The following is a 21777-nucleotide window of genomic DNA, read 5'->3' as shown; positions in this document are numbered from 1 at the left end:
TGTTTTGTTTGTAAAGATTTATTTTACTTATTTGAAGGGCAGAATGACAGAGAGAGAGAGACAGAGAGAGAGAGAGAGAGAGAGATTTTCTATCTGCTGGTTCACTCTCTAAATGGTCATAAGGAAGCCAGGAGCTGAGAGCTCCATCCGGGTCTCCCACGTGGGTACAGGGGCCTGAGTATTTGGGCCATCTTCCTTCCACTGCTTTCCCAGGTGCATTAGCAGGAAGCTAGATTGGAATCAGAGCAACCGGGACTTGAACTGGCACTCTGATAGGTGATTCTGGTGGTATTATGAGGTGGTTTAACACACTATGTCACAACACCAGCCCTGGGTTTGTTTAATGTGGATTTATTATCTTACAAAAATGTTCATGGTGGTGTAACAACCACAGAACAGCGGCTGGCACACTACATCCGTGGGCCGGATCCTGCCCACCATCTGCTCTGGTGAGGCATGAGTTGACATATGGCCTCGGCTGTGTCCCTACACCAGGGGAGGCCCGAGGGATGATGGAGCTGTAGGCCTGGACTAAAATTCTCACCACCTGGCCCTCTGCAGAAAACCATCCCTCACCCTGGCATTCACCAACCGCAGACAGCTGTGTCCCCAGCACCCAGCTTGGGAAGCCGAACATGGAAGCCCATCCCAAGGGCACCCACTCCTCTGACTGCCACCTGCAGCAGTCGGTGCCGCCCGGGTCTGGGCTCTCCATGGATGCTCAGCGGGCAGGGGCAGGTGCCTGTGTGTGGCTGCACCTGCTCAGTGGTGGGTCGGTGCCTGGGACTGCAGTGCCATGTGCAGCCCGATGCCCTTCACTTTGCCGACCGCACGGCAGTCATACAGGCGAATATGCATTTTTTATCCATGCAACCAGTGCCTGGCACTCGGGGGGCTGCTGGTTTGGAGGGGCTAGGAACAGAACACGAAGAACACTCCAGTTTGCACCTTGGGGCAGACGTGCGCACCTGTTTCTGTGAGATGCCTGGCTGGGCTGGGCCTGCTGGCTTCTGGGGCTCAGTGTTGGGAAGAGGCTCCATCATACCCTGCAGCCCCCGCCCCCGGCTGGGGGGGGCAGGATGGAAGGGAAGGCAGGTGGGCCTGAGAGCAGCACAGCGCTGTCCTCAGGTGACAAGGCCTCGTGTCACCTGGGCTCTGGGGAACAGTGCCCCAGGGCAAAGCCCCCATGTGCCGTTCAGCCCACAGCTCGGGTGCCCATGAGATGGTGCTCTGAGGCAGCATTTCTCAAACCCCAGCCACGGAACCCAAGACCCACGTGTGAGTCAGAGAGAGAGGGGGCAGGAAACTGCGAACACTGGGCTCCTGCCACCGAACAGCTGAGAAGTCCATGGCAAATACCTGCTCATCTGAGTGTCACTCAAGGTTTCCCAAAGTCACCCGATCAGAGAACCCTGATGGGCAGAAAGCCTATCAACTTCCCCAGGACAAACATGCCACGGAACCCACTTTGGGAAGGGCTGCCCTAGGCTACCGTGTTTGGTTTCTAGAAGGATGGTGCAGCCTGGGGTGGTCTCTCCTGGGCCACCTGGTACCATGTCGGGGAGGGAAGGGACCCCCCACTTCCTCCCAACCCCACCTCGGCTCCCAGCCCAAGAGGAGAGAATGGTACTCACTGCTCTGGGAGGCGCCCTCCCCCGAGGTGGCTTCAGTATCTGCAAGAAAGGGAGGGCGTGAGCCACGGGGGCCTGATGTCAGCTCGCCCTGACCCCTGCCCTTCGCCCCGCCCGCCAGGCTCACGGAGGAGCAGGCGCCGTCCTGCCCGTGCCCTCGGCTTCCTCATCTCCAGGATGGGAAGTGGCAGGGGTGGGCAGGCACACTCCCGAGTCGTCACAGGAGCAGGTGCCCAATGCTGCCCCCTCCTGGGAGGAAGGGGGCCCATGTGGAGCGGGCAGGGGACCCCCAGGGCCAAGGCCTGGCCGCCTTTCCTGCTGGCTCCCCCAGCCCAGGCCTCTCCTCTTGGCCCTGGTGCCCCTTCTCTGGCACACAGGGGGCGCAGACTGGAGCTCTCAGACGGGCCCGCCGGCTCTGCCCGGCACTCACCTCGGTGTGCCCGGACGTGGGTCTGGAAGCAGTTGTAGTACTTGTACTTTTTGCCACAGATTCCACACTCGTAGGACCCTGGAAGACAGCAGAGTAAAGGACTGGTCAGCCTGCACCTTGCGCCCAGAACCACAGGCCCCAGGGAGCACTGCCCTAGGAGCCGGGAGGCCTGGCGTCGACGAGCACGTCCCAGGCTAACGCGACCTGGCTTCGTGCGGTCCAGATCTGCCTCCGACTCTCCCCGAGTGGCCCTGGGCCTGCGACCCCGTCTCTGGGCCTCGGTGTCCACATACGGAGGATGGAAGAGGTCCCCTCCGCCGCTAACCCTCCTCACTCCTTAGAGGCAAAAGATGAATGTGAGTGTTCTGAAGGAATGGACAGCACCCACCCAAGGACGGCTGTCCTGCGACAGGCGATGACCCCCAGCCGCCCTGTCTCTTTGCCAGGACGGGATTGAGGTCAAGGACAGACTTCAAACTGGATGTCCCCACGCTGCCACTTACCAGCAGCCTGCGCTGCGTCATTTCCTTAGGCACACTATGCCTCAGTCTGCTCATCTGCAGAATGGGGCCAGAAGTACCAGCCTTAAGGGGTGGCCTCACATTCCCCCTAGGAAGTGTCTGGTCCCACTGCAGACATACTGGACAAGGACAGGACCCCCTGTCCCCAACCCACTGAGGAGCTGTCTCACTTCCTCAGACACACACAGACCAATGTGACGTAAACACTGACCCCAGCCCCCTGCCAGGCACAGCAGGAGTCCACTCGTGCAGAGCAGGGGACAAAGGACCGTGGTAGGACCCCACTGTTGGACCCAGCCTGGCAGGGCCCCGGGAGCACAGGCCTGAGCAGCTCCCATTTGCCAGAGCCCATGTGCAGGTTGGGCCCAATAGCACGGCCAGAGAGCCTAGCCAAACACAGAGGCTCTGGCCCCAGGGTGGGGACCCAGGAATGTGCCTTTTCCCAGGAGGTCCTCGGGGACTCTGGCTCCCGGCAGGCAGGTTCAGGAACTGCCAGATGAGGGGAGACCCAGGGTGGAGTCTCGGCTTGGCCACTGCCTGCCCATCGAGAAAACACGGATAACACAGGAGAGCTCTCGTGAAGACTGCTGAGTGTAGCCAGCGCCAGACCCTCCATGCGTGGTGGCGATCGGGGGCTTCCACTCTCCCTGGGCTCGCCTGGATGCAGAGGCCCACGGCCTAGGACTGTGCTCAAGGTGTCGGATGAAGCCAGAGCGGCGCTGGCTTCGGAGTCTTCGTGTCAGCTCGGCCCTCCCCCTGCAGCCACGCCCACTGACCCACTAGCCTGTCTCTGCACCTGCAGACAGGACTCAGCGTCCCAGGACTGGGTTCAGGATCAAGAAGGGTGCAGCTGGCACGGGGGAGGCATTCAGAGGCAGTCACCAGTGCCACTGGCGCTCCTGTGAGGTCCCTCCGGGGGACTGTGCCCTCTGACCCCAGCAGGGCACTGCTATTTAGTGGTCTGTGTAGGATCCTGGTCACTCAGGGAAAAACATGAACACGCAGAGGATGAACTGCGGGTGCTTCTTTCTCTGTACTGAGCCCCGTGACCGGCACAGCGCGGGCCTTGATACAGCCGGGGTATCTTGCTGCTAGAAGCACCTGCCACCCAGTACTCATGACCCCGGCTCCCTTCCTGCTGCTCTGCCCACTCTGCCACGTTCTCTGCCAATCCCTCTTCAACTACGGATTCCAGGAGCTTCTGCAACGGGCCTGGCACTGAGACCTCTGCAGTGAGCAAGATACCATACCAGCCCTCTGTCAAACGGGCAGCATGCAGGCCACCAGGGACAGGGGATGGCACAGGGTGCTAGCGCCGTGCAGCGCCACAATCCTGGGTTCCAACCCAGCTCTCGGCCTTCCCATCGGGGAAGCCACCACACGCTTCCCTGATGGTCAGCATTTTCTCAAGGACCCAACTTCCTGAACACATCCCAGGAGAAAGAGGCCCGTGGCCGAGCGAGCGGGAGGACGACCTCTGGCCCAGCCCTGTCCAAGACACAGGAGCTGCCGATGGCTCTGAGAAGTCCCGCAGCCTCAGCACCACCGCTGCTGAAGCCGGGTCTCCCAGTCACCTCCTGCCCCCTTGGGGCCCACAGGAAGTGATGTCAGAGCGGTCTGGATGTTCTGGACTCCTGGCTGTCCAAGTCCTCTGCCCATCCACCCAGCAGCCCCGGGGCTTGGGGTGGTGCGGAGGGCGGCCCCATGAGGCCTGGAGATGCTGGCAGGGTCTGTGAATGTGGGGGTCTGTAGCCAGTGGCTCTGGCTCGGTCCAGCCGTGCCCCCCCATCATGCTGGCCTGCATGAGGCCCTGCCCCGTCGGCCATCACGTACCCGATGCATATCTCAATGCTTGGTCAAAAATCCAGGTCCCTGAATACCGGCTTCGCACAGATCCGCCGTGGGGGCTGCCTTCGGGCGCTTTTCCATCTGAATCACGTAAGAGATCAGAAAGAGCCCTTGAAGTTGCAGAATGTCTGGGCATGTGGGGAGGGGGCGGGGCGCCAGGGGAGGGGCTGCGAGGAGGGCCTGGCTGGTCACCCGTGCTTTCACGGCCTCGGCCTCCCCAGCCGTTTGTGGAGGAGAGCGGGTGGGAGTACGCCCCGTGCCTCCTTGCTCAGGCATGTGTGCTGGCCAGGGGGGCCGGGCATGGCAGAAAGCAGCCGCGACACACTCCACTCCACCACAGGGCAGCGGCTGCTCTGCCTGCAGACTCGGCACATGGTCATCACCTCAACGTTCTCCCCCGGAACCTCCCAACAAGCGACTCTCCAGGAAGATGTGCCCCTCAGGCACTGTGGCCCATGTCCCCTTGGCCTATGGCCACCACGGGCCCTGGGTTAGTGAAGCAGGCCCCTGGAGGGCTTTCTCGGGGACTCTCAGCTTGGACAGTCCCTGGCCCCTGTGTCCATCTCCCCACCCCGCACACTTGCTCGTCTGCAAGGTCCCCCCAGCTAAAAGCCACGGCAGGCGCCCTGACTGCAAGGTACCAGGCACTGTAGCTTATGTCACCTGCAACATCTCTGCCCAGCTGGCCTCTGACCCCCTGCACAGGTGAGGAAGGCTGTGGCAGGTGTGTGCTATGGCTTGGCCAGCCCCGCAGCCAACTAGTTAGTAGGGGTGGGGTCCGGATGAAGGGGCTTCTTACACCCGATCAGCTCAGCCAATGATGGGATTATTACCCCATTTTTACAAATGGGGAGACCAAGGACCAACAGGGAGATGCATGGAGCTGGAGCCTGCTTAGGTCTGCCTTGCTCCATGGCTTGGGGTGCAGCAGCCACACAATCAGACCCTCAAAAAGCTCCACGAAAGGCCGGTATTGTGAGTGCTGACAATGAGCCATATCCAGGCCTCACTTCCATCTGCCACCTTTCCCCTAAATCCTCCTAACCCAACCCTCAGATCAAAATTGAGCATGAAGTTCTTTCTGGAAGCCAGGGTGTCCAGGGCTGGGCAGGGACTGAGCTCTATGCTGGCCTCCAGGGCTCCAGCACCACCTGCGAGATTGTCCAGTGAGCTGTGTGCCCCTCCCATCATGGGGCTTCCCTATCTCCGAGGGGCACGAGGGCCCCCACCCCCTGCTATGTCTGGAACCTCCCCAGGACTCCCAAGAGTCCCCTGTCGAGAGCCCCAGGATGACAGCCAGGGACAGCTGGCAGGGCTCAGGGGCCCATGTTCTTGCTGCCGCTGGTGGCGCAGCCGGAATCCACAGTCCCCACCCCGCCCTATCAGCTCACAGCACCTGTCCAGCATATTCTGTAAGCACCTGGCAGAGACCTAAGCTTAGCTCCAGGTGAGGCCAGGTGGGTCTGGTTCCTGAGGCCACGAGGACAGAGGTCCAGGAGGAAGGCAGGGTCCTGAGGACGAAGGACCTGGGGCAGCCCCCGTCAATTCTCCCAGCCTGCATGCGGCCAGCTCCAGAGATGCTTGGACGCCTCTCAGGGCACACAGAGCTCAAGAAGACAGAAATCCAAGCAGGCAGCAAATGGCAGCAGGAAAACGCAAGGGTGAGGACAGGGACAGGAGTCCTGCCCGGGAGCCACCGCTCACAGATCCTCCCCGGCAGGCAACCACAGAGCTGGTCCCAGCACCTGCCAGAGGAAAGGGGACTTGGAGAAGGAAGCCGGGGCCAGGCGGGCTTCCTGAGGTCTCTGGAGCAGGGTTGCCGAGTGGGGCGCAAACTCCCCGGGGTTCCACATGGGGGCTGTCCAAGGGTTCTGCGAGCCACAGCGGTTTCAGCAGGTTCAATCCCCCTGTCGCCAATTTCCAAATGTGTTCCTTCTCCCAAATCAATGGGCCAGGTAATGGGACAGGCGGGAGGCACCGTGCTGGTTCTCCCATCACCCATCTCCCAATCTGCTCCGCCCACCCCTCATCCCACCACGCTGCCTTCCTTGGGAGGGGACAAAACCTCGGAGCGCCCAGCGAAGCGAAGATCTGAATATCAACAACGTCAACACTGGGCTCTCAAAGTGAGTGCCCACAACTCGTTTTCCCAACAGGGTGACTGTCAATCCTCTGCCTTCAGCAACACGGGAGATGGATGTAACGGAGCCGTCAGCGAAGAGGCCAATGGAACACTGCCTGAAGACAACCCCCGCGCGAGGCCTTGGCAAGCAACCCGGAAGCAGTTCAAGGAACGGAGCGAAACTGCGGGGAAAAAAAACTCTCTCACCAGCTCCTAGCTTGTAGGCGCTGGCACCTCCCACACCCCGAAAACCAAAAAACCCCAAACACTGGGCACCCCACGAGGGCTGACTCCTGCCTCATTCCGGCATTAACAGCGGCGACTTCAGTCTTGTTTGGCTTCTACGTTCACTATTCACCTGAATTTGTGACGAACTGGATGCTAATAACAACCCAATCTGGATTAAAAAAAAAAAAAAAAAAAAAAGGTTCCGAAAGAGAGCACTTTAGGATCCCAGAAAACATTTTTCAGAAATTTCTCACTTCAATTCATGTACGTCTTGTTGCGGCAGATGTGTGTGAAACAGTGATCAATAAAAGACTTTCGAGCGGAAAAAATATATTGCATTAGGATAAGACCCGGTGGGGGGAGGGGCGTGGAAAGGCGGCTCAAGGAGAAAAAGGAAAGACGTCAAATTTCTGACTGCTGGATGAGCCCGTGCATATGCTAAGCGACGGCGGCCGCTAAGCGATGACGGCAGCCGTGTTTGCATTCCCTTGGATTCATTGAGGAAGGGTTCACAGCTTTAGTTCCAAAATGCCACTTTCTTTTTAAAAAACACAGCATTCTGGAAATGATATGCTTCGCGGTGACTTAAATGCTGGAGAGAAATGTTCGCTGTCAGACTCAGAAATGGGGAGAAGGTATGGCTTTTCAAAAACCCTGGCTGGGCCAAGGTTTGCGTGGGTGCCCCAAAGATGCCTGCTCACCCGCCTCGTGAGGTCCCACAGGGCGGAAGCTCAATGGCAGAGGCGTGGCACGGAGCCTCCAGGACTGAACACGGTGGCTTCATAAGAGAGAAAGGTCAGGGGCACACACCTGGGAGCCCCTTGCCCCCAGCCGTGTGATGGCTGTCAGGGGTGGGGAACCTTTACTCTGCCAAGTGCCACTTGGGCATTTATAACCTCACTCGCCGGCCACGTAAAATGATCAACTGAAGCATCAGCCTGCGACAGGTTTGCTGAATCTTGGGTCCCACCTGCAGTTACCGTGGCAGGGCCAGACCAAAGGATCCCGCGGGCCTAATATAACAGCCCACGGGCTAGACACTCCCCACCCCAGGTCTGTGTGCCTTGTGCCAGCATCTTGAGACTTTGCCAACAAGAAGGCTCCCACACACCAGCACTACCCTCACCCCCACCCCGGGGACTTCCAGAACCATGAGCCAAAAATAAGCTTCTTTTTAAAATAGCCTCGTGCAGCTTGTTATAGTAACAAAAACCGAAACCACAGAGGGACTGAACAAAAACAAGGTGCTTGGAATCTCTGGCCTCGGGGCTCCTGTCACTCCAGCGGCAACCCCAGAGTCACCAACATGCCGAGGCTTCAGCTGAGCCCAGGGGTCTCTGTTGTGCACGTCTGTCCCCTGTGTGAAAATGCTTTCAGATCTGGTCCGCACTCCATCCCAGCAATGCCACGGCGAAGATGGGCCGCTTGTGAGGCGCCCACGGACCACTCAAGCCGCGGTGGCGCCAAAAGGGTCCCAAGAGCCTACTGGGGTCCCACAGCTGGGCCGACCCTAAGTTTCCATGTTCAGCGGCGGGCCCTTCCCCACATGGGGACCCTCCAGCCAGGACTGCCGGATGCAGGGGCAGGACGCGCCAGAAGGCCTGCTTTCCAACTGGCTGCAGCCCGGAGCGAGGCGCTGGCTCTGGCAGGCTCGTGTGTGCGGCCCTGCCAGGAACCGATTGAAACAGGAAACTCACTCTCAGCTGGCACCGTGGAGCAGGGCCTGGCACCCGTGCTGCCTGGGTTTGTCACAGGCCGAAACCCACGCGGCTGCGTCTGAATGGCTGGCTCGTTCCTCTGCTGCTCCTGCCAGAGCCGCGGCCCGGCCACTGCCTCCCAGCTTCCTCCCTGCCCAGAAACCCCCACGCAGAATCCATTCTCGTACCCGATCCTTGTCTTCCTGGCCAGGGCACCCCCCACCCCCCGCTCACTCACATCCAGGCCGGGGCACGTGCCCCTCACAAGCCTATATCCAGTCCCCACCATCGCCAAGCCCCTCCTGATCTGCTGAGCCAAAATCACCGCCCCGGCGACTTCTCCCTTTGAGCTCGGGCTACCTGGAACGCATGGGCTCTGTCTCCCCCCGCACAACGCCGCCGTAAGGTGAGAATATTCAGCTTCCATCACCGGCTCCCCGCAGCTGCGCTCCCCCTCACCCCATCTCCTCTTCCGCTGGACACACAGCCCTTAGCTCTTCCACACCGCTCCTCCCCACAGTGAGCTGCATGCTGGGAAATGGCCCGGTGGTCCCAGGCCCCCCCATCTGAAGGCGAGCCGAGCTGAGGCCGGGGCTCCCACGCAGCTCCCAGGAAGCTCGGGACCACTCAGGTCTCCACACACCTGCACCTGTCATCTCTGTGTTAAGGACCAATGGCTTCACAACACAGAGAAAGGCGCCAATGGCATGCCAGTTCCTTTTATGCACCAGGAAGGGTTCTGGCTGTCCTCACGTCTTGGAACCAGGAACCGGCTCAGCTTGCCCCACTGCCACCTAGGACAAGGTGAGTCCGCAGGTTTCTACTTCCAGTTTTTCAATTGCAGCTGACGGTGACTTATGCATACTCTGTGTTGAGAAGGATTCTGAGGGGCACTGTTGGAGACAGCTAGCAAGGCTGGCCATCAGCATGACTGGAGAGTAGCTACGGCCGTGCCCTGCTGTCACCCCTCACCAGGGAGCTCTTGCTTCTGCCCCTCCTTGCGGCTGCTGTTAGAACCATGAATGGACCTGGTCCCGGGGGTACAGGCTTCTCTTGCTTCCTTTCTCTTTGTTTTTATCCAACCAGGCTGGCAGGTTCAGAATCACCTCTGCGCCTGCTCAGGGGCAGCTCAGGGTCCGGTCCCAGCCCGCGCCAGCTTCCATCGCAGTGCGGTTACTTGTAAGAGCGCACGGCCTCCTGTGGGCAGCAGGGACATGGCGGCCAGCCTCCCGGGCACTGCGGCCCCTGCTGGCTCTCCCACTCCCAGGCGATGCCAATGCCGTCCGCATGGCCACGAGCCGGGCCGCTCGACATGGAGCGCCTTAGGCAATGCTGGCGTCACTGGGAGCACTGCTGGTCCGGGGGCTGTCAAAGGCCCAGGAGGCACCCTCATGGCGGGGCCCCGAGGGAGAACGTGAGTGAGTCTTTTCAGCAACAGGGCTGCCCCTCGACCTCGCACAGGCCTGGGTGAGCTAAGCATGCAGGAGGCCCCCAGCTCCCCAGCCCCTGGCCCGGTGCCCCAGGCCCGGCCACCAGGCCGGAGGATGCTCACCACGGCAGGGAAGGCACAGCTCCAACCCGCATCCCACCTCCAGCAGGTCCCTGGGGCACTCACCCTCCCTGCTCTGCCTTCAGAAGCCAGCTCTTCCTCTGTCTGTCCCTCTGTAAATTCAGGCAGTCAGCACTGTCAAACTGACAGTGTGTGTGGCCCCATTGCCACTGCTGCACCAGGCAGACATCACCAATCAATCACGCCACTTTCGAGTCCTTTGCATGGAACTCCCAGCAGCTGCTACCAGCTGCCTGGCTCTGGCCTACGAGAGACAATTCACCTGCCACTTCGGGAAGGGGTGGGTTCAAACGGCTTCCATTCTCACGTTGATTTGTTTTTCATGCCTTTCCTTCCCAGTGGTGCTGGGGCCAAGCCGACTTCCTCTGAGCCTGAACTTCAGCAGAAACCACAGCCGGAAACAGGAGGGCCCGCCCCTGGGGGTGCCGGGGGAGCCCCCACAAAGGCAGCAGGGTGCGCCCTGGCCTCGTGTTGTGTGTAAACTCCAAGAGGGCAGCTCCCTGTGTCGCTGGGCTGTCGAAACCCTTTCCCTCCAGGGCGTGCATGCAGAGAGCAGGCTGTTAGAATGTCTCCCCAGACCCTTAAAGTGCCCAGGTTCTGGGGAGACAGTGCCTAAAGAAACCCCAGGGACGGGTCTCCCTGTCCAGTTCTCAGATGATAAGACTGAGGCCCGATTAGGACCCGCGTCTTGGGACCTTTCCGTTTCTCGACTTTCTCCCCTGATCCACTTTTCATCTCTGGCACACCGGCTTGCTGGACTGGGCGAAAACCAGACAGCCCGACTGCTCCCTGCCCTCGGGAGGACCTCACACCACAGGTGCCACTACTACTGCCAGTAACAGCGCCTCGCTCACGGAGCACAGTGCTGGGCACTTTGCACACATCACCTTACTGAATCCGCAAGTAACCCCTGGGATCTGTGACGTGAGCACAGAGGTCCAGACAGGGCCAGTAACTGGTCCCAGGCAGCACAACTGTGAAGGCAGACAGCCTGAATTCACCCTCCATCCTGGAAGTCAAGTTCATCTGCCTCCTGTGACAAAGTCCCTTCCACCCCAGCATTGCCTCCTGAGACTGTGAGGTGGCTGAAACAGGGACTGACCTCACTTCACAAACAAGGACACCTGGCCACAGCAAAGCCCGGGACCCGACCCATGGAACAACAGCAGAGCAGAAAACTGGCCCTGGTGGCTGGCACAGGCAGTGGCCCAGGAAGACTCCCAGCATTCCCCTGGCCTGGCTGCTCCAGGCTTTCCCACCAAATCCAGGCTGCTGGCTCCCCACCATGCGCTGGGCATCTCCTGATGATGGACATGAGCGCTCCTGGGTCTACCGAGTGTTCACACACACACGAAAGGGAGCCAGGATGTGTCCATGGTGGCCAGCCCAGTCCTTGCGTAGGGACCAAATGCTAGAGGAGGGAGGCCGTGCAAGGCTCTGGAAAGGCTCCTTGTGTTACCCAGGATGGGGGCACAGCACGCATGCACCTGTTACACGTCCCCTTCTCCCCATTCTGCCCCCTGGGAGGGTGGCCACTTCTGGCCTCCTTAAGATTGGCCGGGCCCTGTGACTAGCTCTGGCCAGTTACCGAGCGTGGATGCCAAACTCTGTTCCTGTAGCATGACCTAGCCCCGGCCTGATGGTTCACTCCCCTTGCTGGGTACCGTAGGGAGGCAGTGGGGAGCAGGAGACCAATCAGGCAGATCCTGGGCTCCCGATCCCCTGGCAGGCACAGGTAGCGCCCCTCTAATCTAAAGTGACAGTGGGGACATGGCCAAGCGAGGGGCAGGGCAGGAACAGACTGCTCTGACCACAGGAGAGTCAGGAAGGCTCCCAGGAGGAGGTGACACTGCTATTGGCCTTGAAGGATGGGACAGATTTGGACAAAAGCATTCCTGTGAGAGGAAACAGTGTGAACAAAATACAGGGGTTGCAGACTGCACCAGAGTGAAGGGTCCACGGTGATCAGAAGAAAGGGGGTCAGAAGGCTCGGGTCACGGAAGGTCCTGGTGGCAGACCCTGCCCCTAGAGGGTGTCCCGAAGCTTGCAAGGTGGGGAGGGACATGGTCAGTGTTTTGTTTTGGCCATGGTGTACCGGCAGTGAGAGCAGGGGGCAGATACCAGTGGGCAGGAGTTGCAGAAACATGGCTGTGAGCAGGACGCTGCTGTCATGCGGGTGGGGCTGATGACAGCTCTCGATCGCCAGGGGATGACAGCACAGGCCGATTCCCAGAGGCCAGGAAGAGAAGGCAATGGGGCTGGACCCTAAATCTGCAGGGACAGACACGGGGAGCCTCCCCCGGAGGGCCTGCCTGCTGCACACAGCACGTGTGCCAGGACGAGGGAGGTGCTCGCAAGTCAGGAGCAGGCGAGCCTGAGCTGGCCCCGGAGGGGCGGCACAAAGCAGGGAGGTGGCAACCCCTCCAGAGGGCACAGATTCAATCGTGAGCCACAGGCAGCCCAGGCGGGGGGGGGGTCTCAAAAGAATGCCCATCAAAATGCTCGTTTCTGGTTTCTGGAGGGTGCAGGCACCTGGCAAGCCTGAGCCCGGATCTGCACTGGCAGTCGCACAGGCCCAGGTGCCCCACCCAGACACGGCCCCAGCACCCGTGCCGTCGGTTCATCTCGACAGATGCTCCATACACACACTCCTGGTCCTGGGGGCGCTGGAGTCTGTTGTGTGGGGGCATCCCAGGCTCACGCCAAAACCCAAGGAGAGAAATCTCTAAGAAGTTGCTGTCCACAGAGGCTGAGCCATAGGAAGGCGCCAGTCCCTGGTCCCATCCTGGCCGGGCATTTTTTCTGAGCGGGACCTACATTGGGAGCTGTCCCAGTAGCTCCCTGAGCCAGGGAGGGAGAAAAGCCGGGTAGATGGGCATTGGGACACCCAGCCCTATGGACTGTGCTAATCCAACTGGAGCCCCGGGAGCCCCAGGCGTTAGGGATGCACTGGGCCTGCAGAAGCCTCCAGGCACCTGTCTTCAACAAGGCTTTGACGGATGGGTAGGGTTTCGCCACATCAGGCAGAAAGAGGAGCCCTGCAGACGAGAACTGGAGAAGCGGAGCCAAGTCCTAGCTCTTTCCCCGAGAGCAGAGGGGAGCCACTGAAGGTTCTCTCCCCAGGACCCGGGCCCCGCGGGTCGGTCACGCACGGCCACTCACCCAGGGTCTGCTGGTTGCGGACGCCGCCGATGACCACGCAGATCTCGGCGGGCACGTCGCCAGTGCCGTCCTTGCTGACTGCCTTCTTCTCCTCCTTGGCCTCGCCCTGCCAGATCACCTCCTGGATGTAGTCGTCGGGCAGCTCCGTCTTCACCTTCACCTCCGTCATCGTTCCCTGCTCGGCGCTGAGCGAGGCCTCGGCCGCCGCGGGCTCGGGGCCCTCCACCTTGCTGCTCTTCTGACTGCGCTTCAAGCGCTCCCTGGGGAAGAAGAGACTCTGCTCAGGGTGGACCCCGACCTGGGAGCCTACCAGCTCCCCGGCCCACAGACACATGCTAGGCTGGGTACGGTGAGCAGCAGCCCCCAAGCCCACCTGCTCAGCTTCCCTTGCTAAAAAGAATCCTGGGCAGTTTGCAAACCACTGGGTTAGCACAGCTGCAACCCGGCTCCTATAGAGGGAGAGGCTGAGGTCTCAGGAGGCACCCATGGGCCCAGCCCCTGCACCTGCTGCTCATTCATCCTCATCTCAACTGCAGGGGCCAGAAACCTTTGCAAAAGGCTACCTCCATGTGCAACTTCCATGTGCAAATAAAATTGGCTGGGGACGGGCCAGATGGCGGCACGGTGGGTTAAACCAGCTTGTGCCGCTGGTCTCCCTTCTCAGGGCACGGGTTGGAGTGCCGGCTGCTTGGCTTCCGATACAGCTCCCTGCTAATGCGCCTGGGAAGGCAGCGGAAGAAGGTCAAGTGCTTGGGCCCCTGTAACCACGTGGGAGGCCTAGTTGGTGATGCAGGTTCCTGGCATCACTCTGGCCCAGCCCCGGCCATTCGGGGAGTGAATTAGCACATGGGTAAGATATCTCTCGGTCACTCTGCCTTTCAAATAAATAAATTTTTTTAAAAAAACCAAACTGGCTGGGCTCTTGCAAATAAGCAGATTCGGGGTCACTCAGCTGGTGGGGGTGGGGCCCGAGATGCTGCAAGTCCCCAGGGAAGGCTAATGCCGCTGGTTTCCCTTCCCACTATGAGCAGCAAGGGCGCCAAGTAGCTCGTGCTGCTCCCTTAGTTCCTTGGCAGAAGGGCTGCACAGCGCATCCAAGCTCTTCCCTGCTGCTGTTTCACAGATGGGGAAGTGAGAATCCAAAAGGCTCCCGACGGAGCCGTCACGAAGCCAGCGCTTGGACAGTGCGCAGGAGAAAACACGCCCAAGGTGACGAGGTCTTTACTGCAGGGAGCCGGGCGCACGTGCCTGAGGGGCTGAGCGCTGTGGCGCAGCAGGGGAAGCCACCACCTGTGACGCCAGCATCCTCTATCAGAGCGCCAGCTGCTCCACTTCTGATCCAGCTGCCTGCTCAGGTACTGGGAAGGCAGTGGATGATGACCCAAGCACCGGGGGCCCTGCCACCCACGTGAGAGACCCGGATGGAGTTCTGGGATCCTGGCATAGGAGGGCACAAGGGTGTGGCCCTCACCAGAACCGAACCATGCTGGCGCCTCTGGCATCAGCCACTTACTCCCTGTGCGACCTGCACCAGCCACCTCACTTCTGAGCCTCGGTTTCCCCAACGTCACGTTTGTCACACAGGTGTTGATCAACTAACACACAGAAAGCACTTAGCACAGTGCCTGGCCTACGATCACGCCATCACTGTTGGTACCAAGGACATGCTGTTAGAGTGGCTTCTGTACCCGGAGCCTAGTGACAGCGCCCCCTTGTGTGTCCGCTACATCAGGGCCGCCAGACACCATGGGAGCATCTGTCCATGTTTGCAGCAGGAAACCTCAAACCGATGACTGACAGCGGCAGAAATCACTGCCTTTGTTTATTTAAGAAACACTTTGGGCAGAAGCTTGGTCTAGGCGGTGAAGATGCCCATGTTCCTTCCCGGAGTGCCTGGGTTCAAGTTCCAGCTCTGGCTCCTGATTCCAGGTTTCTGCTAACGCAGAAATGCAGATGCTCAAGCAACTGAGTTTCTGCCACCCACACTGGAGACCTGCACTGAGTTCCAAGCTTGACTTTGGTCTGAACTGGTGCCCATATGGGATGCCATCACTGCAGGCAGCAGTTTTAACTGCTACACCACAGCGCCGGCCCTTGTCACCATTTTTTTTTTTTTTTTTTTTTTGACAGGCAGAGTGGACAGTGAGAGAGAGAGACAGAGAGAAAGGTCTTCCTTTGCCGTTGGTTCACCCTCCAATGGCCGCTGCAGCCGGCGCACCGCGCTGATCCAAAGCCAGGAACCAGGTGCTTCCTCCTGGTCTCCCATGGGGTGCAGGGCCCAAGCACTTGGGCCATCCTCCACTGCACTCCCGGGCCACAGCAGAGAGCTGGCCTGGAAGAGGGGCAACAGGGACAGAATCTGGCATCCTGACCGGGACTAGAACCCGGGGTGCCGGCGCCGCAGGCGGAGGATTAGCCTAGCGAGCCGCAGCGCCGGCCTTGTCACCACTCTTGACCCGCAGCACCCAGACCAGAATCAAAACCAAGGTGCTCACAGGTGAGCAGGAAGCTGGGAAGTCCTGCAGCCCTTCTGGCTGCTACTGCCTCAACAGGGCATGAGCTACAGCCCCCGGGAAGAAGGCTGCAGGCTCAACATGGGGTAGAGAAGCCTTCAGGGCAGTGCAGCCCATGGGAAGCCAGGAATGGCCAGTCAGGAGTCACAAGGGGCCAGCTGTGCTTCAGAGAGGGGCGACGCTCCTCCTGCCGGCAACAGAGGGGATGTGCGGGTGGGGAACTGCCCCCGACCGCAGCCCACCCCTCACTGGGGGCACTGGAGGAGGGGAGGCTGGCGATGCCACCAAGTGAGACGGAAGAGTACCGGGTTTGGAAGCGGGATCCCCCCAGATCATAGGTTCCTACATAAGGGATTTCACCCCTTGAGCCTCGGTATTCACATCCAAACAGAGAGGCCGAGCAGTCCCTATGGGGCTGGCATTGTGACGCAGTAAGTTAAGCTTCTGCCTCAAACATGTGGCACCCCATATTAGAGTGCCAGTTCAAGTTCCAGCTGCTCTGCTTCTGATCCGGCTCCCTGCTATCGTGCCTGAGAAAGCAGTGGAAGAAGGCACACGTGCTGGGGCCCCTGCCGCCCATGAGAGGGACCTGGATGGAGTTCCAGGCTCCTGGATTCAGCCTGGCTCTGCCATTGCGGCCATTTGGGGAATGAACCAATGGTTGCAGAATCTCTCTCTATTTCTCCACATCTTTCTCTCTCCATCTCTCTACTTCTCTATCACTCTGCCTTTCAAATAAATAAATAAAGAGATCATTTTAAATTTATTTTTTAAAGATTTATTTATCTATTTGAAAGTCAGAGTTACACAGAAAAGGAGAGGCAGATAGAGAGAGAGGGAGAGAGAGAGAGGCAGGGAGAGAGAGAGAGAGAGGTCTTCTATCCGCTGGTTCACTCCCTAATCAGCCACAATGGTCAGAGCTGCACTGATTTGAAGCCAGGAGTCAGGAGCTTCCTCCAAGTCTCCCACGCAGGTGCAGGGGCCCAAGGACTTGGGCCATCTTCTGCTCCTTTCCCAGGCCATAGCAGAGAGCTGGATCGGAAGTGGAGAAGCCAGGACATGAATTACCCATATGAATGCTGGCACTGCAGGCAGTGGCTTTACCCACCACACCACAGCACTGGCCCCTAAATAAATCTTTTTTAAAAACCCGCACAGTCCCTATGCCACAGTGTTGTGAAGCAGAATGAAGGACACATCTGCAAAGGACCTTGACCAGTGGCTATCAGCGGTGACAACTTTGACAGGGACAGGGAGGCGAGCGTGCAGGGGATGGGTCTTCCATGACTTAGATGGACAGGAGTTCAAACCCAGCCCCAGCCTGGCGCCGCGGCTCACTAGGCTAATCCTCTGCCTGTGGTGCTGGCACCCCAGGTTCTAGTCCCGGTCGGGGTGCCGGATTCTGTCCCGGGTGCTCCTCTTCCAGTCCAGCTCTGTTGTGGCCTGGGAGTGCAGTGGAGGATGGCCCAGGTGCTTGGGCCCTGCACCCGCATGCGAGACCAGGAGAAGCACCTGGCTCCTGGCTTTGGATCGGCGCAGCGTGCTGACCGTGGCAGCCATTTGGGGGGTGAACCAACGGAAGGAAGAACTTTCTCTCTGTCTCTCTCTCTCACTGTCTAACTCTGCCTGTAAAAAATAAATAAAAATACAAAAAACAAACCCCAGCCCCGCAGCGGTCGGCTGGCAGCGCGCAGGCCCATGAAGAAGCTACTTGTAGAGCGGAGCAGAGATCGTGCCGATGCAGACTTGGGGGAAACCCCATCCAGCGACTGCCAACGTCCTGACACGTGCCTGAGCCCTGGAGGGTATGCAACCAGTCCACCTGAACCGTGGCCAAGTCCCTTCCTGCTCTCAGGGTGTGCACCAGCACCATGACATCCTGGTGGGGGCGGGAGGCTACAGTCAGGCTTGGCATTCCATCACCTGCCCATGGCACACCACACAACCATGGGCAACAGACTCCCCCCCCCCCCAACCCGCTTCAGTAGTCCTGCCTGCTGCAAGAACACCCGTAAGGAGCCCAGCCAGGAGCTGGCACAGAGTGCACTGCAGAGAGCACCTGCCATGGGGAGGACAATGGCCCACGATGCCATCCTCACCTCTGGGAAGCCTTCCCTGACTGCTGGAGTCAGAGCCAGCCACCTGACTGCCACACTGACTGCCACACTGACCTCGCACAGGTGACTCTCCCAGCTGCCCTCCCACTGCATGCTAATGAGTCCACCAGGGCGGGGCTTTCCGGTCACCTCCCTGACCTCCCACTCCAGCTTCTAGCTCACTGCTTTATTTCCTTCAAAGTCCTGGCTGCTATCTGCAAACGTCTTCTCCATTTACGACTCACCAAACTGTCAGAGGCCCTCTCCACAGGCACCAGGCTTGCAGCAAAGTCAGGACTTGAACTCACATCTCTCAACTCCCTAATCCATTGTCCCTCTTCCTTGAATGACCAGCCCGGGTCACCTGGAGGGCCTCCTATTCCTGGAGCTGGAGAGCAGAGGAATGACTTCTCCCACAGGAAGGCAGCTGCTCTTCCCCTCCATCCCAAACAAACCAGGGGCCCCTTGGGGCCGGTGCTGTAGCATAGTGGGTAAAGCCGCTGCCTTCAGTGCTGGCATCCCATATGGGCGCCGGTTCGAGCCCCGGCTGCTCCACTTCTGATCCAGCTCCCTGCTTATGTGCCTGGGAAAGCAGTAGAAGATGGCCCAAGTCCTTGGGCCCCTGCACCCACATGGGAGACCAGGAAGAAGCTCCTGGCTCCTGGCTTCGGATTGGCATAGCTCCAGACGTTGCAGCCACCTGGGGAGTGAACCAGCAGATCAAAAAGACCTCTCTCTCTGCCTCTCATTCTCTCTCTGTGTAACTCTTTCAAATAAATAAATGTATCTTTAAAAAAAAAAAAAAGGGCCCTGAGCCTGCAGATACAGCTGCAGCTGTGTGACCAGCCAGACTCCTGACTTAGTCACTGAAAATGGGCGCCACAGGAGCCACACTCTCCCGCCCATGGGCATGACAGCACACCACCCCCCACATCCTCACTGCACCAAGGACGTGGGTGACTTCTTCCTCCCACCCCTGCACCGCCCCGACTTTGGCACTCTAGATTTACAAGCCCAAATGTTGCTCTTCTCGAATGCTCTGCATTTAATTAGGTGTCCTAATAACAATGGAATCACAGAAGTACTTATATCACTTTGAATTAGTGGTGCAGCTCCTTCTAACTTCCTTAAAATTTTTTTCATATATCATTTTTTAAAATAGAGCTCATTATTTTAATTATATCCATTTAAATGTACAGTGGAGCCCTTGGATATTCTCAGCACGAATCATTAGGTATATTAGTGAAAAAGCACTCGGAATCTATCTCTACGCTGACACTTCATAATCTATTCTATTTGTGTCGCTGTAAAATAGATTTATATATAGATAACGACAAAATAGTTGCTCAAGATATGCTATGAATTTTATATTTAACCCAAGTCACACTTCAACATAAAATCCAAAGTCGGGCACTAAAAGGATATTTTTCCCTAAGTACTTGCTATCTGTGGTCACTGGTTATTTTCTGCACTAGGACAGCAGCCCGAGTGGGACCCAGCCAGGAGGTCCCCAAGGGCCCTCACCTCTCTCAAAGGTAGTGGTTCTCAAAGTGTGTTCCTTTAAGGGATGGGGGTTCCTGAGCAGTGGGCTCAGATCTGCTCAAGGCCAGACGAGGAGGATGCTCGTGGGTAGGGCTCTAAGACCCCAGCTCCCTGCAGCACCAATCAGCACAGGTTTGCTCTGCACCTGACATATAGACATCCGGGCTTCTTTTGGCCAATCGTGGGGGGAAATGGCGGTTCCCCAAAGATATGCCCACAGCCCCACCCCTAGAATCTGTGACCATGACCTTATTCAGAGGCAAGGTATTTGCCATTCTCCTTGGGCCTCAGTTTCTCCACCTGTACAATGAGCGAAGCCGCAGTCTGAGACACAGGCCCTTGCAGAAGCCAAAGCTTTCCCCAGCCGTGGTGAGGGGTGTAAGAGGGGGGTGGTGTCGTGTCTGTGTGCACAGCCGGGGAGCAGTGCATCCATTGATGCCCCGAGAGCCAGCCTGAGATTCAGGGCACCTCCTCCAGAGGGTGCCATTTACTCTGGTGCCTCCCCCTGCCACCACCACCACCAGAAACGACGGTGAGGATGGGGAGCAAACCTCCAGTCGCGGTGTGTCTATACGGACGCATTTAAGTCCCTTAGACCAAAGCTGCATTAGAAGACTCCATTTCTTAGGAATGAGGCTTGACACGCCATGAATGTGTGGGATGTTTGGCAGGCGGACGCACCTCCAGGCACAACTTCAGCGGCCGCCGGCTCACTGCACAGGCCGACAGCTGACCGAGTCCAACTCCAGCGCAGAGCCCACCCACTGACGACCGGGCTGACAATGACTGTCATCTCCTTGCTGTCGGCCACAGGCCCCTTGCAGGAGCTGCAATACCGCCGCCTCCACTCCTCCACCAGAGCTGCCCTCCCCGAGGCCACCTGCAAGGTCCTGCGTCAGTCCCCACCTGACCTGGCCTCTCTGGGCAGCTCCCTCCACCCAATCCCTTCCTCGCTTGGCGCTGAGCTTGCACGAAGGTCTCCCAACCTTTGGGTCACTCCCATGTCGTTTGCTGTCTTCTTTATCTCCTTACTCCTTCTGGGCGGACACAGCCCCAAGCATCACTTCTAGAAGCTCTTGCATCTCGGCCCACAATCACTCCCTACGGACGTGTGTTTTTAACTGTGAATTCTATGACGGTGAATCCTCGGGTCTCCCCCCGGAGCTCCAGACCGGAACAGCCACTCCCCTGCTTGTCACCTGCACCCCGATGCCCAACAGGTGCCTTCCCTCAGCACAGGAAGCCATTCTGCCTGCTGGCCCAGCACTCGTCCCACGAATCACTATGGTCTTCACACAGCTCTAACCCAGACTTCTCCTTCTGCATTAGCAATTCCAGCTCCTCACACCCAGTCCAGAACCATCCCCAAGTCCTCCGTCTCCTTCACTCCCTACCAGTGAAACACTGTCCCATCAACTCCAGCTGCAGCACGCATCCAGAACTGACCACGCCTCCCCACTCCATGGCCACCTGTTCAGGCCACCTTTCCCCTGCTCATCATCAGCATCTCACAAACAGGCCCCCTTCCACTCTTATCCACTGCCCCAAGATCTGAATTTGACGTGGCAGCCAGAGCAGGCCTGTTACTCTAAGCCAAATCATGGCACCCCTTTGCTCAAAAACTCATTTATGGGTCTTCAGTATTTACTCAGCGAACACAGGAAGAACAGTCTTCAAAAATTCATGGAAAACGTGCATCAGGAAAAAACTAGATGTGCTCTCTGAAAAACGTCTGCACAAAAATAAACTTATCTTTTAAGTTTTTACGCCCCCTTGTACCCTGTTCTCCTTTTTTTAGGTCCACTTGCTGGTCTGTTTCTTTAATTAGAATGTGAGCTGCCCAGGGGATGGGACTTGGTCTCCCGGCTCCCTGCTCTCGGAGCAGCGGGCTGACGAGTGGCCCATGATCCCGGAGAGTCTGGGATGAGCCCAGAGGTCAATGCCAGCCCGGCCTGAGGCACCTGCAGCTCTGATTCTGGGGAGTCTTCTCCACTCAATCCATCACCATCACTGTCAAGGGCCTCCCTACTCCAGTGAATATTCAGAACCCAACAGAGTCCTGTCTGGTTCACGGGGGCCTCGGCCCGGCACGGGTTGTATGAGCGAAGTGCCTCACCTTCAACCTTTCCCTCCAAGACTTCCTAAGTCCTAACACACTCTCCTTGCTTTCTGAAATGCCAACATGGGATGGGGGCACCTGGTGCCCCAGCTGATGACTTGGCCCCTGAACTCGTGCAGTTTAGTTCCCAAAGACTTAAGAAAATGGGTCTAAGAGGGAGGCGACATCTCCAATGATGGTGCTTAGAAGATATCAATCACATTAGGTCATCAGGATGGTGCCGCCACGATCCAACCCCGCTGGCTGTCAGGAGAGGCACACGCGCGCTCCCTGTCTCAGTGCCGTGCGATGCTCTGTG

General features: G+C 58.5%; 1 protein-coding gene across 4 annotated transcripts in view; it reads right to left on the bottom strand.

Moving 5' to 3' along the window:
- The window catches only part of ZNF618 (zinc finger protein 618), a 183449-nt gene that overhangs the window by 55313 nt on the left and 106359 nt on the right, over positions 1-21777 (bottom strand). For 2 of the 4 annotated variants that reach the window (XM_051842734.2, XM_051842741.2), the window contains exons 3-6: positions 13210-13469; positions 4416-4511; positions 2062-2139; positions 1635-1673 (exon numbers count right to left, since the gene is read on the bottom strand). In XM_051842734.2, the coding sequence (XP_051698694.2) occupies positions 1635-1673; positions 2062-2139; positions 4416-4511; positions 13210-13469 (473 nt within the window). The remainder of the gene's footprint in view (positions 1-1634; positions 1674-2061; positions 2140-4415; positions 4512-13209; positions 13470-21777) is intronic. The other 2 variants (XM_051842749.2, XM_051842755.2) reach the window with 1 other exon arrangement.

This window comes from Oryctolagus cuniculus, chromosome 1 (genome assembly GCF_964237555.1).
Source record: "Oryctolagus cuniculus chromosome 1, mOryCun1.1, whole genome shotgun sequence".
Lineage (NCBI taxonomy): Eukaryota > Metazoa > Chordata > Mammalia > Lagomorpha > Leporidae > Oryctolagus > Oryctolagus cuniculus.
This window is presented reverse-complemented; position numbering and strand designations above follow the sequence as displayed.